Consider the following 17,300-nt stretch of genomic DNA (forward strand, 5'->3'; position numbering starts at 1 on the left):
TCAACCATTCGCCTTGCCTATTGCAGTCCTCACATGGTTGTTCAGTTTCATATTGCTTTGCAACATTATGTGCAGATATTTAAGTGACACGACTTTGTTAAGCAGGACAGTACTAATGCTGTATCTGAATGTTAGTTTGTTTTTCCTACTCATCTGCATTAACTTTAGAGCTAGCTGCCATTCATCCCATGAGCTACAGATTTTGTCTAAGTCATCGTGTATCACCCTAGACTTGCTCATCTTTGACACCTTCCCATACACCACAGCACCATCAGTAAACAACCACAGATTGCTGCCCTCCCTGTCTGCCACACTGTTTATGCATATAGAAGGTACTAGTGGTCCTATCACACTTCCCTGGCGCTCTCCTGTAATACCCTTGTCTCTGATGAACACTTGCCGTTGAGGACAACATACTGGGTTCTATTACTTAAGAAGTCTTTGAGCCACTCACATATCTGTGAACCTATTCCATGACTATGCTTGTAAGTTAGTTAACAGTCTACAGTGACATACTGTGTCAAACGCTTTTCAGAAAGCTAGTTGCCTTGGTGAATAGCAGGGAGCTCTGAGTGTAGGAAAATGGAAGTTAGTGGAGTTGAGTAGCAAAAACAAATCCACAGTGTTCAGTTGTATAACATTAGTAGTGTCCTGCATGACACAGCCATATTGTTTAAATATCTTGGTGTAAGAGCATTTGAGGATTGTGGTAGGTATAGCAAATGGTCGACTTCGGTTTATTGGTGGAATTCTGGTAAAGTATGGTTCATCTGCAAAGGAGCCAGCGTGTAGGACACTAGTGCAGCCTATTCTTGAGTACTGATTGAGTGTTTGGGATTTATACGAGGTCTGGTTAAAGGAAAATAGGGAAGCAATTCTAGGTGGACTGCTAAATTTGCTATTGGTTGTTTCAGTCAACACAGGTGTAATGTGGAAATGCTTCAGGAACACGAATGGGAATCCCTGGAGGGAAAGCGACATTGTTTTTAGGACCACTAGTGAGAAAATTTAGAAAACCAGCAGTTGAAGCTGACTGCAAAATGATTCTCCTGCCACCAACCTACATTTCACATAAGGGCCGCAAAATTATTCTCATATGGAGAAATACAGACAATCTTCTTCCTTCAGTGTATTTTTGAGTGGGATAGGAAAGGAAATAACTTGTAGTGGAACAGGGACCCCCTTGGTTGCACCATGGGATGGTGTGTGGATTATGTATGTAAATTTATGTGTCATTGTAGAAACCTTATACTTATCCTTCAAAGTAGGTGTGAGAGTGATCCCATAATTATTGTCCTTACTCCTATTATGCCGTACCTGTTGGTTGAGTGTGTCTGCTGTTTGCATAGAGTAAACATTAGTATGTGCTATGTATCTGATAACTCCCCGTTCTCTTATAGAGTCTTGTGAACTGCACAGGAACTTAACTGGCATACTGAAAAACAGCCCATATTGCAGCCAGCTTAGATTGTCATTTTTTGGACAAACTGTGAATGATACTATCTATAGTTGTTTCTCTTCTATAAATACTATACATAATTTTGTTGTCTTGTAAGATGACAAGGAGATCCAAATATGGTAAGGAGAAGTTGTCATGTCCAAGTTTAAATTGGATATTCAGATCCAAGTGATTTAGATCTTGGTAAAATTGCTGGACATGTTCACTGGAACCATTGTACAGAAGTAGTACATTGTAAGCATACTATTGGCAACCCACTGTGTTATGTAAATGATATGGCCGGAACACAAAGAACTGATGCTCAATGTGGCCAACAAAAACATTGGTGATAATACTTGCTATGGGTGAATCAACAACCAGCCACTCAGTTTGCATGTAAACTATATTATTAAACTGGAAATGCCGGGTGATTCAGAAAGAAAGAACAGGTTTCAGTTGTTTATTACAGACAAGCTGTTTAAAATAGAAACTCATTCCACACCTCACTGGATAGAAAAAAGTTCAAAGTTATGATACAGCTGTGCTGTTGTTTGTTGTAGCTATATGGTGACTACATAATGAGAGAAATCCAATTTGTGTGTTGGAATTTGCACAAAGCCGATCTATTGTTCCAAGTGCAACGTGCATTGCGCATCGATTCAACAAGAAGCCACCTCTGCACAAGCAGATTTATGACTGGCATAAAACATTCTTGGAATTTGGTTGCATATACAATGGGAAGGGCACTGGTTGGCCATGCATGTCTGATGAAGGTTTCAAGTGTACACGAGATGCATTCACACAGAGCCCTTCGAAGTCCACAAAATGGGCAGACCAGGAACTTCAGTTTCCTCAAACAGTGGTGTGGTGTCTTCTGAAGTGACGCCAGCATATAAAGCCTTACAGTTTGCAGTTACAGCAGCAATTGTGTCCCGGTGACCATAATAGAAGGTATGAATTTTGCATTTCAATTCTCGATAAAGTAAACCATGATAATGTAAGAATTTAGTGGTCACAAAATCCTGGCATTGCCATTGAACTTGAAAGAGAGTCACTGAAACTGGATGTATTTTGTATCATTTCTATTCACAAAGCTAATAGATCTGTCTGTCTTTCCCCCCCCCCCCCCCCCCCCCCCCCGAAGGAATCTGTCACAGAATGTCATCTGCAGAATTGGTTGTTTCCTCTCTACTTCATGTGGATTACAATCATTTCATTTTTATACATGATGGTGCACCACCTCATGTGCACTCTAAGGCACTGTGTTATCTTAGCAACACCATCCTACAACAGTGAATTGGTAGAGGTGGGCAACAAGATCTTTTTCATTGTCTTTGGCCTCCCATGTCACCAGACCTCACACCTTCTAACTTTTTTTCCTGTCAGGGTTCATAAAAAGACAGTCTTTGTCTCACCTATGGCAAGATCTTAGAAATTGAATTGTCGAAGATTCTGATTCAGACAACAGGAATCCTTTGATCCACGTGTGGAATGAAGTAGAATACAATTTTGATGTTTCTCAAGCAGCATGTGGTGCTCGTGTTGAGTGTATTGTATAATGTCTGTGTGAACATAAAATTTAGACTTTCTTCTATCCAGTGATTTATGCAATGTATTTCTATCTGTGTGTAATAAACGACTGAAATCTGTTCTTTCTTTTTGACTAACTCTGCAAGTATGATTCAACACCAGATTGAGAAGTGCTCTGAATTTGCCAATAAATCGATGGTCAAGCTTAGTTTTAAGCTATTCTCAATGATGAGTACCAACTCATTAGTTGGTATATGTGTTAGAAATGTCTAAGGTACTTTTTTCGAAAACGCCATTTTTTTTGTTTGCCTTTTAACCATTTTCCCACATCATTATTGTTTTGCATAATGCAGGGCACTCAGCCCAATCATGTTATTTTGCTGCTTAGACATTTTATATTTTTCCTGCACTTGAGCCCATAATGTATCCAACATATATTATTATGATTTATTTACTATAGTTTTTTACTGTTATGTTTCATCACTGTTTCTTATCCCCTGTTGATTAATTTTGCACATGTACCATTGTGTTTAGCTTTACTGTATGGTTAAATGGTGATGGCGTCCTCTTGGGTAAAATATTCCGGAGGTAAAATAGTTCGGATCTCCGGGTGGAGACTACTCAAGAGGACGTCGTTATCAGGAGAAAGAAAACGGGCATTCTACGGATCAGAGTGTGGAATGTCGGATCTCTTAATGGGGCAGGTAGGTTAGAAAATTTAAAAAGGGAAATGGATAGGTTAAAGTTAGATATAGTGGGAAATAGTGAAGTTCGGTGGCAGCAGGAACAAGACTTCTGGTCAAGTGAATACATGGTTATAAATACAAAATCAAATACGGGTAATGCAGGAGTAGGTTTAATAATGAATAAAAAAAAATAGGAGTATGGGTAAGCTACTACAAACAGCATAGTGAATGCATTATTGTGGCCAAGATAAATACAAAGCCCACGCCTACTAGAGTAGTAAAAGTTTATATGCCAACTAGCTCTGCAGATGACGAAGTAATTGAAGAAATGTATGATGAAATAAAAGAAATTATTCAAGTAGTGAAGGGAGATGAAAATTTAATAGTCATGGGTGACTGGAATTTGAGAGTAGGAAAAGGGAAAGAAGGAAACATAGTAGGTGTATATGAATTGGGGGTAAGAAATGAAAGAGGAAGCCGTCTGGTAAAATTTTGCACAGAGCATAACTTAATCATAGCTAACACTTGTTTCAAGAATCATAAAAGAAGGTTGTATACGTGGATGAATCCTGGAGACACTAGAAGGTATCAGATAGATTACATAATGGTAAGACAGAGATTTAGGAACCAGGTTTTAAATTGTAAGACATTTCCAGGGGCATTTATGGAGATGGGACCTGGATGAACTGACTAAACCAGAGGTTGTACAGTGTTTCAGGGAGAGCATATGGGAACAATTGACAGGAATGGGGGAAAGAAGTACAGTAGAAGAAGAATGGGTAGCTCTGAGGGATGAAGAAGTGAAGGCAGCAGGGACCTAGTAGGTAAAAAGACGAGGGCTAGTAGAAATCCTCGGATAACAGAAGAAATACTGAATTTAATTGATGAAAGGAGAAAATATAAAAATGCAGTAAATGAAGCAGGCAAAAAGGAACACAAACGTCTCAAAAACAAGATCGACAATAAGTGCAAAATGGCTAAGCAGGGATGGCTAGAGGACAAATGTAAGGATGTAGAGGGTTATCTCACTAGGATTGAGATAGATACTGCCTGCAGGAAAATTAAAGAGACCTTAGGAGAAAAGAGAGCCACTTGTATGAATATCAAAAGCTCAGATGTAAACCCAGTTCTAAGCAAAGAAGGGAAAGCAGAAAGGTGGAGGGAGTATATAGAGGGCCTATACAAGGGCAATGTACTTGAGGACAGTATTATGGAAATGGAACAGGATGTAGATGAAGATGAAATGGGCGATGTGTTACTGCGTGAAGAGTTTGACAGAGCACTGAAAGATCTGAGTCGAAACAAGGCCCCGGGAGTATACAACATTCCATTAGAACTACTGACGGCCTTGGGTGAGGCAGTCCTGACAAAACTCTACCATCTGGTGAGCAAGATGAATGAGACAGACGAAATACCAACAGACTCCAAGAAGAATATAATAATTCCAATCCCAAAGAAAGCAGGTGCTGACAGATGTTAAAATTGCCGAACAATCAGTTTAATAAGTCACGGATGCAAAATACTAACGCTTATTCTCTACAGACAAATGAAAAAACTGGTAGAAGCTGACCTCGGGGAAGAGATCAGTTTTGATTCTGTAGAAATGTTGGAACACGTGAGGCAATACTGACCCTACGACTTATCTTAGAAACTAGATTAAGGAAAGGCAAACCTACGTTTCTAGCATTTGTAGACTTGGAAAGCTTTTGACAATGTTGACTGGAATAATTTCTTTCAAATTCTGAAGCTGGCAGGGGTAAAATACAGGCAGCGAAAGGATATTTACAATTTATACAGAAACCAGATGGCAGTTACAAGAGTTGAGGGACATGAAAGGGAAGCAGTGGTTGGGAAGGGAGTGAGACAGGGTTGTAGTCTCTGCCCTATGTTATTCAATCTGTATGTTGAACAAGCAGTGAAGGAAAGAAAAGAAAAATTCCGAGTAGGTATTAAAATCCATGGAGAAGAAATAAAAACTTTGAGGTTCGTCGATGACATTGTAATTCTGTCAGAGACAGCAAAAGGCTGGGAAGAGCAGTTGAACGGAATGGACAGTGTCGTGAAAGGAGGGTGTAAGATGAACATCAACAAAAGCAAAACGAGGATAATGGAATGTAGTCGAATTAAGTTGGGTGGTACTGAGAGAATTAGATTAAGAAATGAGACACTTAAAGTAGTAAAGGAGTTTTGTTATTTGGGGAGCAAAATAACTGATGATGGTCGAAGTAGAGAGGATATAAAATGTAGACTGGCAATGGTAAGCAAAGCGTTTCTGAGGAAGAGAAATTTGTTAACATCGAGTATAGATTTAAGTGTCAGGAAGTTGTTTCTGAAAGTATTTGTATGGAGCGTAGCTATGTATGGAAGTGAAACATGGACGATAACTAGTTTGGACAAGAAGGGAATAGAAGCTTTCAAAATGTGGTACTACAGAAGAATGCTGAAGATTAGATGGGTAGATCATATAACTAATGAGGAGGTATTGAATAGGATTGGGGAGAAGAGAAGTTTGTGGCACAACTTAACTAGAAGAAGGGATCGGTTGGTAGGACATGTTCTGAGGCATCAAGGGATCACCAGTTTCATAGTGGAGGGTAAAAATCGTAGAGGGAGAGCAAGATATGAATACACTAAGCAGATTCAGAAGGTTGTAGGTTGCAGTAGGTACTGGGAGATGAACAACCTTGCATAGGGTAGAGTAGAACAACCTTGCATAGGGTAGAGTAGCATGGAGAGCTGCATCAAACCAGTCTCAGGACTGAAGACCACAACACCACCACCATTGTGTTGTTGCCTTAAAACATGACATATTCTGTACATTTTTAGATCTCCGAGTGGCTTGTCATTAAGTTTTTGTTGGTAGCTGTAGCGTACACCTGCACAGTGGAGGGTAGTGTTAGTACAGTACTTGGTTTTGGTTTCTTTCTCATTTGTCCTATTGTTCGGACACTACACCTAAGGTATGTTTGATTATTAGGCCCTCTCCTCCTTTTTTTTTTTTTCCCCGCCTAAGATGCAGTGACCTGGAGCCCTAGCACTGATTGGCCTGACTGTGTTTTATGCATGACCAACTGCAGTAAGTGAATCACCTTGTTTCTTTAGTATGCTTTTGTGGTTTTTCCAATTTTGTTATATTCCCTCCTCTCTTTTTGCACGTTAAAGGTTTTTTTACACCTGAAGATGGGATTTTAACACCCTGCAAGCAATTGTGATGTCAATAAATTAGTAGTACATCTGAAGCAGATCTCTTTATATTAATTAATTGTGCCTCTCATTTGTGGATGTCCTATATGCCACATTTTGTGACTGATATGTATACCTTGTCGCAGGGAGCTTACAGTAATAAACACTCCTAAATTTGCACCACATCATTGCTATTGCAGCATATATATGGAAGGCGTGCTTCACTGGGTAGCCAGCATAGCTTTTGAGTATTATTTGTTTGTTTAATTTTTTTTACCTGCTAACTATTTGTTTGAGCAGTTGGCTGGAAAATTGTTGTTTTTAAACATTTTGGTCAGTCCATATGAAAATAAAAACTGGACTTTAAAAATTTATAGAATTTGTCTTCGGAAACATTTGCATAATTATTGTTGGAGTGTATTTTTATTAACAAATAACAGAATTTACAACCTGACAAAAAAAGTAAAGCACCCAGAAATATGGTCCAATGTCAGTCGTCAAATGTCAATGAAACTGTGAACACATGGACACCATTGGTTGGTATGTAAATGATTTGAGTTGAAACTCTTTGTGACATCTACAACAGCTATCAGAGTGTATCAATGTTGTTCATGTGTAGTATTGTTATCGGGCATGGTAGGATATATGTGGGGCAGGAACAGTACCCGATGTTGAGTCATCACCGTGAAGGACACAAAGATCCCACTTACTCATGTGAGACAGTGTTTTAAGCAACTGACAGTGTGAAAGAGGCCCCATCATGGATATCCATTTGGTTGGATGGTCAAATTCTGCAGTATACAGTTTTTTGAGGTGATTTAGATGTGACAGTGGCTAGATGTTGGACTGAATGGGAATGTCAGGGCAGGCATACACATAGTCAGGGTTACGATTGAAAATGTCTGACTACCACAAGAGAGGGTCACTGTATTGCGCACCAGTCACTTTGTAACCCCTTCACATCTGCACCTGTCATCCAAGAACAAATAATGGACTCCCAACAACATTCTTTGTCATCTGACACTATTGGACAGAGACTAGCATTGACTGGACTAGGGATTTACTGTCCCAATTATAGGCTGTTGTAAATGCCACAACACAGTTACCTGTATTTGGAACATGCTGTGCCTGAGAAGCAAGAACTTGCTGATATATGGCATTGCTTCATGTCCAGTGACAATTTACAGTTCTGCACCATCCCAGGTGACCATTGTTAGCGAGTATGGTGGTGACCTGGGGAGAGGTCCCATTATTCCAGTATTTAGGAAAGGCACAGTGGTGTTACACCTGGTATCATGGTGTGGGGAGTCATCTTGTTCAGTTCTGTCACAGCTTATGGTGACTGAGGGAACTCTGATGGCGCATTAGTACATCACAGACATTCTGTACCCTTGTGTGTTAAGATCTCGTAGGACAGTCTTGTGGTGCCATTTTCAATAAGATACTGCGCATGCATACTTGATACATGTCTGCATGAACTGTTTGTGTGATGTTGAGGTACTCTTGTGGCCAGCAAGATCTGCAGATCTGTTTCCGATAGAGCACATGTAGGGCCAGGTTGTACATAAAAAGCCTTCCCTGTGCTAGTATCAGGGATATGGAGAAGGACCAGCTACAACAGTTGTGGGCCAGTTTGCCTCGGGAGAGGACGTAACGGGCTTTGACACCCATGTGTCCAGGCCAGATGGGATGCTACATTATGCTGATAGGTGGTCCGTACTTTTCAAGTCCTTTGTAAATTTGACTAGATTTTGTGATCACCAAAATAACATCTCGTACCTTTTCAGTCTGTGAGGTTTTATTTTGTTTCCTCTTCCACTGCTAGGTGCTTAGCTTTTTTTGTCTGGCAGTGTAGTTCAGGTTTTTAAATTATGCCTCCAAGATGTGAAAAGAAGAAATATCGATAGTGAAAGAGACGTCAGTTTCAGCAGCAGTTTATTCAGAAATGAACCTGCAATAATATTTGAAGGTACCTTCTGAAAAAGAATTAATAGTAATGTAGTCAAAGAATCTGTGAAAAGACCATGAATCATTGTGCAGGATAAAGGCATGTTTCAAACATCAGTGAGAACAGTATATTTCATCCAAAAAGTTCAGGCAGTGGTGGCCAGTTACACTGTTACAGAAGTATGTTAAACTTAGCAATGTAATTTAAACAATGAACATTTTTAATTTAGTAACATGTGTTACACCATTCACCCTCTCTTTCTGTCCTGCACCCCACAAGAATTCCCATTCCCACAAAGATTTTTACGAAATTTCTGACTTCTGTGCCCTCAGTTAATGGTGTTAGTAATTCCATAATACACTCCTGGAAATTGAAATAAGAACACCGTGAATTCATTGTCCCAGGAAGGGGAAACTTCATTGACACATTCCTGGGGTCAGATACATCACATGATCACACTGACAGAACCACAGGCACATAGACACAGGCAACAGAGCATGCACAATGTCGGCACTAGTACAGTGTATATCCACCTTTCGCAGCAATGCAGGCTGCTATTCCCCCATGGAGACGATCGTAGAGATGCTGGATGTAGTCCTGTGGAACGGCTTGCCATGCCATTTCCACCTGGCGCCTCAGTTGGACCAGCGTTCGTGCTGGACGTGCAGAGTGCGTGAAACGACGCTTCATCCAGTCCCAAACATGCTCAATGGGGGACAGATCCGGAGATCTTGCTGGCCAGGGTAGTTGACTTACACCTTCTAGAGCACGTTGGGTGGCACGGGATACATGCGGACGTGCATTGTCCTGTTGGAACAGCAAGTTCCCTTGCCGGTCTAGGAATGGTAGAACGATGGGTTCGATGACGGTTTGGATGTACCGTGCACTATTCGGTGTCCCCTCGACGATCACCAGAGGTGTACGGCCAGTGTAGGAGATCGCTCCCCACACCATGATGCCGGGTGTTGGCCCGGTGTGCCTCGGTCGTATGCAGTCCTGATTGTGGCGCTCACCTGCACGGCGCCAAACACGCATACGACCATCATTGGCACCAAGGCAGAAGCGACTCTCATCGCTGAAGACTGAAGTCTCCATTCGTCCCTCCATTCACGCCTGTCGCGACACCACTGGAGGCGGGCTGCACGATGTTGTGGCGTGAGCGGAAGACGGCGTAACTGTGTGCGGGACCGTAGCCCAGCTTCATGGAGACGGTTGCGAATGGTCCTCGCCGATACCCCAGGAGCAACAGGGTCCCTAATTTGCTGGGAAGTGGCGGTGCGGTCCCCTACGGCACTGCGTAGGATCCTACGGTCTTGGCGTGCATCCGTGCGTCGCTGCGGTCCGGTCCCAGGTCGACGGGCACGTGCACCTTCCGCCGACCACTGGCGACAACATCGATGTACTGTGGAGACCTCATGCCCCACGTGTTGAGCAATTCGGCGGTACGTCCACCCGGCCTCCCGCATGCCCACTATACGCCCTTGCTCAAAGTCTGTCAACTGCACATACGGTTCACGTCTACGCTGTCGTGGCATGCTACCAGTGTTAAAGACTGCGATGGAGCTCCGTCTGCCACGGCAAACTGGCTGACACTGACGGCGGCGGTGCACAAATGCTGCGCAGCTAGCGCCATTCGACGGCCAACACCGCGGTTCCTGGTGTGTCCGCTGTGCCGTGCATGTGATCATTGCTTGTACAGCCCTCTCGCAGTGTCCGGAGCAAGTATGGTGGGTCTGACACACTGGTGTCAATGTGTTCTTTTTTCCATTTCCAGGAGTGTATATTAAACCAGTAAACCCCTGATTCTTTAAAGAATCGAACTTCCAAATATAAAACCACTTCAGATGTCTGATTACGTTACAAATGAGTTAATGTGTTCAATAATTGCCCTTAGGCATGTGAGTGAGAAAAAGCTTAGGAAAGTTTTGAAATAATGCTTGAACTTTATTGGAAGTCATTAAGCAGTCACATTTGAAACACTGGATGAGTATAACTGGGTAATTTGCACTTCATCGTAAGCAAAAGTTATTTTTCAAACAATGGGAAATCCAGGCTGGAAAGTAAAAATATTATGAAAAGGCTAGTTGCTACTCACCATATAGCGGAGATGGTGAGTCACAGATAGGCACAACAAAAAGACTACCACACAATAATATTTCGGCCAACATGGCCTTAGTCAAAAATAGACGACACACAACTCACACAAAGGCCTTGTTGGCCAAAGCTTATTGTGTGGCCTTCTTTTTGTTGTGCCTATTTGCGACTCAGCATCTCTGCTATATGGTGAGTAGCAACTATACTTTTCATAATATAGTAAAACCTAAGTTTTCTCATGCATCTAAATGTTCATATTGTCAAATCTCCTGAACTGTGTGTTGTACAATGTTAGAATTTTGCAGGTACATTTGGTGCTACATGTGGATACTGCCTGTAAACTGTGTTGCACATAGATTTAGTAGTAAATAAGTAATGAATTAAAATGTCATGCTTGATGCTGAAGTTTGACTGCATGAACAGGGAAAGTGTTAGAAGTGATAAACTTTTTTTTTGTTTATCATTTTGCGGGGAACATGTCAGTGAAAAAAAAGTTTCATAAAGGTTCGAAACTGCGTGTTAGCTTTGTTGGAAATCGCTGGGAGCTCTCTTTCTCAAACACTGGATGAATGAAATCCATGTATTTGCACACTGTCAGTTACACTGCCTCAAAATAAAACACACAGTTTCCAGCTGTAATATTTGTCTTATCGTATCAGACTTTAACATCTGATTATACCTCTTAAAGAGCTCAAAATTATACCTCTAAAGAGCTTATGGAAGCATTTTAAGTTTCTCAGTTTGATCAATAATCATGCAAAATATTTCAAATCAAATTTTCGTTGCTCGTACACTGCAACTGGCACTGGGTTTCGAGATGGTGTTATAATAATATAGACGTAGCCGTGAATACTCATATTGTGTCATCCCAGAATCAAGATTGTGAAGCATTACATTTTTTCACTGCATGTTGTTCATAGCTAAATTATAGAAATTAAAAATAATCTGTCTTATGCTTTTGCTTAATATAACATCTTTTAAAAACAAATAACATATTACAGTGGTGCTTTCATAATGGAATATGTTGGTGAGGTGTTGGATCCTAAGGAATTTCGCCGTCGAGCTAAGGATTATGCCAAAGAGAAGAATCGCCATTATTATTTCATGGCATTGAAATCTGATTCTATTATTGACGCTACAGTGAAGGGAAATGTTTCGCGATTCATCAATCACAGCTGTGAACCCAATGCTGAAACTCAGAAGGTAATGTGCAGAGTTTTATTAATCTAACTGTATGTGCATTATGCTACATTTGGATTTGCATATGTACTGTATAAGCTACAAATACATGAAAATTAATTTATTTGTCATTTGATCTTCAAGCTCTGTAGGTATTACAAAGTAGCTTTTGAAATTTACTGTGAACAACCAAGGCAGCCTTTCTGTGGGAAAGCAAATGACTAGTTTTCTTTTAGTTATTACAAAAACTCTTCTGTCTATTCACTCCAAATTATGATTGTGAGGAATTTGTTTTCTGTATGGTCCATATCTGCACACTGTGTATGGCAAATGGAAGTGGTTGAATGGGAACATTCACAGCTTCAGTTGCACAGACCAGGTTGCACTATTTTCTAAAACTAAGGGAATATGTAAGTGGAATGGTTATTGATATGGATGTTAGGGTTGAAGAGGCAGTGATAAGCCTTGAAAGTGAAGATTGAACACTTGCATGATTTTCTTTGCTTTGTTTATGATAGGCATCAACTGGCTTTTGTTCTGTACCTCTTACTTAATTACCGTGTTTAAATACCACACAACTTGTGGAAGATCAAATTTCAGAAAACTGCTTTCACTGTCCTCTTTACGTGGAAGACAAGAACTGAGTTTGCTAACCTAATATTGGTTTTATTAACTTCAACTGTTTTACCAGAATGGCATCTGTAAATCATCTGTTCCAATCTTATCATCCTGAGGAATTGTTGTTACTAGTGCCTACATAATATATGTAATAAATAAATAGTGTTATTTTGTAATGGATTCGGTGAACTCCTAAGAAGATGGAGTGAGAGATTGTTCAAGAAAATATGATTAAAGATATTGAAGTCAACATATAAAAAGCCCCAAAAATGTGTTTAAAACAATTTTGTCAGTAATTTATATTATGAGGCTTCCATAGTTATGTTATAAACTGCATTTTAAAACAGGTACAAACCAATTATAAAGCTAATTTCTTAAACATTTTGAGAACACTGCCAACTTAACATCTGTTTTTGAGACTGTTTGCCATTTCAGTTGAAAGTGCCCCTATCAATGTGCAGATGTAAGTGATTGAACTGTAAGGAATTCCCATTTTAGTGAAGGATCCTTTTATTTTAAAACTGTCCATGGTGTCTACATTGTTTTCCTCAGATAGAGCTTCCATGTCTCCATAACGAGGCTGCAAAAGTGTTAAAATATTTCGATCAACATGTGTGTGTGAAAGATCCTTTTGTTTGTTATGAAACTAAATAAGCCACCATTACGTAGCAGCCTGAGTTCGAAAATCTGTGAAATTGAAATCAAACAATGGAAACTCCAGCTTGTAATATCAACAATATGTGGAAAAGTAAATGAAGCTACTCATCGTTAAGGTGACATATTGAATTACAGACAAGTGCAATGAAAAATCTATTAAACACTTAGCTTTCAGCCAAAGCATTCTTCAGAAAAGGGATCTCTCTCTCTCTCTCTCTCTCTCTCTCTCTCTCTCTCTCTCTCTCTCTCTCTCACACACACACACACACACACACACACACACACACACACACACACACACACAAAAACCAACATTCATTCACAAACGCAAGCACACTGCACACACACACGACTGCCGTTTCCAGCAGCTTGGACCGGAATGAAATTGTCATATGGAACAAAAGCAGCAACTTGTAGGGTGCAAGGAAGAGGAAGGGACAGCAGGGTACAGATGAGAGAAAAGAAGAGTTAGAGAGTTATGTCTGGTGGAGCATGCAGGAACTAGATGGGAGCATCACTAGACTTTCACCAGGCGCAGTGTCTGGAGACTAAGTGGCAGGTAGTTGGGGGGAGGGGGGGAGTGGTGGTGGTGGTAGGGGCAACGGAAAAGGAGAGGAGCAGGCATCTGTGGCCGCGTGGGCAGTCGTGCGGTACAACAGTATAAAGGGACGAAGCAAGCACTGGAGCGGCAGTCTTGCGGCTCTCCTGAAGATGGCTGAACGTTATACAGCCGAAATATTAGAAGAAGAAGAAAAAGGAGATTTCTTGCGGCTGCACACCCAAAACTTAATGGAACAGTCTTTGCGGTGCCAAAACCTGAAGATTCACATCCAGTACATCTTCGGGTAGGAGATGGTTTTATGTGTTCGACGATTGGATAAGCTTCGACACTTGAGAGTGAGATTACTGAGCTCTTTAAGTTTTTTACTAAGGTGCCGTGACCAGGGCATAATTCCGAAGTTTGCCAGATTAGTTCATTTTATAAAAACGATGTCTATGAATAAGATTTTAACAAAAGCTGGTTCTTCTATTGTTAAGGAGAGGATCCACTTTACTCGCCGAAAATTAGACCTGGTTTCTGAAGAACTTTATCGCCTGCACCTGAAGATGTCTGTGGAGATACTCTATGATTCTTGGAATTGGATTGATGGTACAACTTGGGCCAAATCAGACTGGATTCGTGAGGTGGCCACATCCCGACAGACTGCAGAATTTAGTCGACTGAATGTGACATCGCAGTGAGAAACTGTTATTCAACGCCTTGTTATTAATATGACAGGTAGAGATTTGGACGATACTATGATGACGGTTTTGAGTAAGGGACTGAATTTTGCACCCACGCCACAGGTTCTGCCATTGCCTTCGTTTATCAGTGCCATTGAAGAAGCTGTTTGACCACTTCCCTCGGATTCAGCAGAGGAAATACGACGTGAAAAGTGCAGTGCAATTATGAAGGCTCGCCCACAAAGGAGCAATATGTCTGTGGCAGAGAGGGCTGCTCTATGCAAGCTTCGCCTGGATACTCAGACGGTGGTACTCCCAGCAGGTAAAGGTAATGCTACTGTTTTATTGTCCCGGGACGAATACCATGATAAAATGTACAATTTATTGAGTGACAGCATGTACCGGAAGATCAGCAGGGACCCAACTGGTCGAGTGGCGATGAAAACTGTTTCGCTTCTGAATGGTTCTCCCTTTCTACCAGAAGTTGTTAGGAGATTGAAACCAAGTTGTCCGGTGCCTCCTAGACTTTATGGACTACCAAAGGTCAACAAGAAAGGTGTTCCTCTACACCCCATAGTGAGTAACGTAACATAGGCTCTCTGACCTATGACGTTGCCAAACATCTGGCATCATTGTTGAGGCCTCTTGTGGGAAAATTTACTCACCACATAAGAAACTCGGCTGACTTCATTAGTAAACTGAAATCATTGAAAATGAACACAATTGATATATTAGTTAGTTTTGATGTGGTGGCTTTATTCACAAAGGTTCCCCGTCCAGAATCTCTACAACTTATTGAAAGAAGTTTTGACAAAGAGATATCAGCTTTATTTAAACATGTTCTGACCTCCACATATTTCTTATTTAACAACGAATCTTTTGAACAGACGGACGGAGTTGCCATGGGTAGTCCCTTATCCCCTCTGGCGGCCAATTTATTTATGGAGGACTTCGAGGAGAAGGCGCTTGAATCTGCTGATTTGAAACCCACGGTATTCTGGAGGTATGTTGATGACACCTTTGTAGTTTGGCCCCATGGTGAAGACAACTTGCAAGACTTCTTAAGGCATCTGAACTCCCTCCACGATCAAATAAAGTTCACAATGGAAATTGAAAAGGAGGGATGCCTTCCATTCTTGGATGTTTTGGTTGGGCACAGAGAGGATGGCACTTTAGGACATGAATTATATAGGAAGCCGATGCACACCGATCTGTATTTACGTGCAAATAGCTGCCACCATCCTGCCCAGACAATGAGTGTTCTCCGAACTTTGACCCACGGAGCGCATATTATTTCTGACGAAAGCAGTCTGCAAGATGAACTTTCCCGCTTACAAAGAGTGTTTGAAGACAATGGGTACTCTCCACAACAAATACAGAGGGCAATGAAAATGAAAAGAGGCCACAAAGAAAGCAGAAGAAGATGAAGAAACATTTAAATCGATGGCCTTCCTGCCATATGTGGGTAGCCTCTCATCAAAAATAGGCCGTATTCTCGGCAGACACAAAGTAAAAGTGATTTTTCGCCCTCCACCCAAGACAGCTGCACTCGTGGGCCCCGTCAAAGATGATTTACTGCTCCGAAAATCTGGAGTTTACAAAATTCCATGTGAATGGACAAACAACTCGTACTGTGCAAGAAAGATGTACAGAACACCGGAGGTACACACGACTTTTACAACCTAACAAGTCAGCAGTGGCAGAGCACTGTATTAATAATGGTCACAGTATGTTGTATGACAACATTGAAAAATTTTGGCAACTACATCATCCTTTTGGGACCGATAGTGAAGGAGGCAATTGAAATTTGCTTGACGACGAATTTAATTAATAGAGATAGTTGTTTCAATCTTGATAAATCATGGAATCCGGCACAATTGCTGTAATAAACTCACAAAGATGTCGTCACAGTGCAGCTCACAATGATATATCAATATGCCAACACAGATCAACTGCGGAGTCATAGATACAACTCGTGCATTATGCACGTCTCTGCCGCTGACCAACGTCTCTGGCGCATTTGCATCTGTGACCGCATGCGCAGTCGCATGGTACAACAGTATAAAGGGACGAAGTGAGCACTGGAGTGGCAGTCTTGCAGCTCACTCTGAAGATGGCTGAACGTTATACAGCCGAAATATTAGAAGAAGAAGGAGATTTCTTGTGGCAGCACACGCGAAACTTAATGAAAAGTCTTTTATGTTCAGCTGCATGTTGTGCCACAGTGTGGTCTACTTTGCTGTTGGCAAAGTTTGGCGGTGGCCACCAGGATAAACAGCCACCACCAACTAACCACCCTGTGACAACATACAGCTGAACATAACATGCACGATTTCAGTGGCTGCTTCACAACCAGGGCCATCTGGATCCTCACCAACATCACCATCTTTTCTGATCAGTGCCGAGGTGAGTGAAGCCCCTCCCCCCGCTCCCCGACTTGCTTTCAAACAGCCTCCCAACCTCGGTGGGGATCATGTCATGCTTCCATCTAGTTCCTTCATGCTCCATCAGACAGCACTCTTCTCTTCCTCCTCCTGTACCTTCCTCAGATTGCTGCTTTCATTCCAAGTGACACTTGCATTTCGGTCTGAACTGCTGGTGGTGGCTGTCATGTGTACTTGAGATGTGCTTGCTTGTGTGAATGACTACATACATGTTTTCCCTATTCTGAAGAATATTTTGGCCGAAAGCTAGGTGAGCAACAATCTATTCGTAGTGTTTGTCTGCAACTCGGGGATCTGTG

The 17,300-nt window shown here is 41.4% G+C and overlaps 1 protein-coding gene across 5 annotated transcripts in view; it reads left to right on the plus strand.

The window, feature by feature from the left end:
• The window catches only part of LOC126335445 (uncharacterized), a 226,621-nt gene that overhangs the window by 44,209 nt on the left and 165,112 nt on the right, over positions 1 to 17,300 (plus strand). For all 5 annotated transcript variants that reach the window (XM_049998734.1, XM_049998737.1, XM_049998735.1 and 2 more), the window contains exon 5: positions 11,881 to 12,082. In XM_049998734.1, coding sequence (XP_049854691.1) covers positions 11,881 to 12,082 — 202 coding nt within the window. The remainder of the gene's footprint in view (positions 1 to 11,880; positions 12,083 to 17,300) is intronic.

This window comes from Schistocerca gregaria, chromosome 2, assembly GCF_023897955.1.
Source record: "Schistocerca gregaria isolate iqSchGreg1 chromosome 2, iqSchGreg1.2, whole genome shotgun sequence".
Taxonomy (NCBI): Eukaryota; Metazoa; Arthropoda; class Insecta; order Orthoptera; family Acrididae; genus Schistocerca; species Schistocerca gregaria.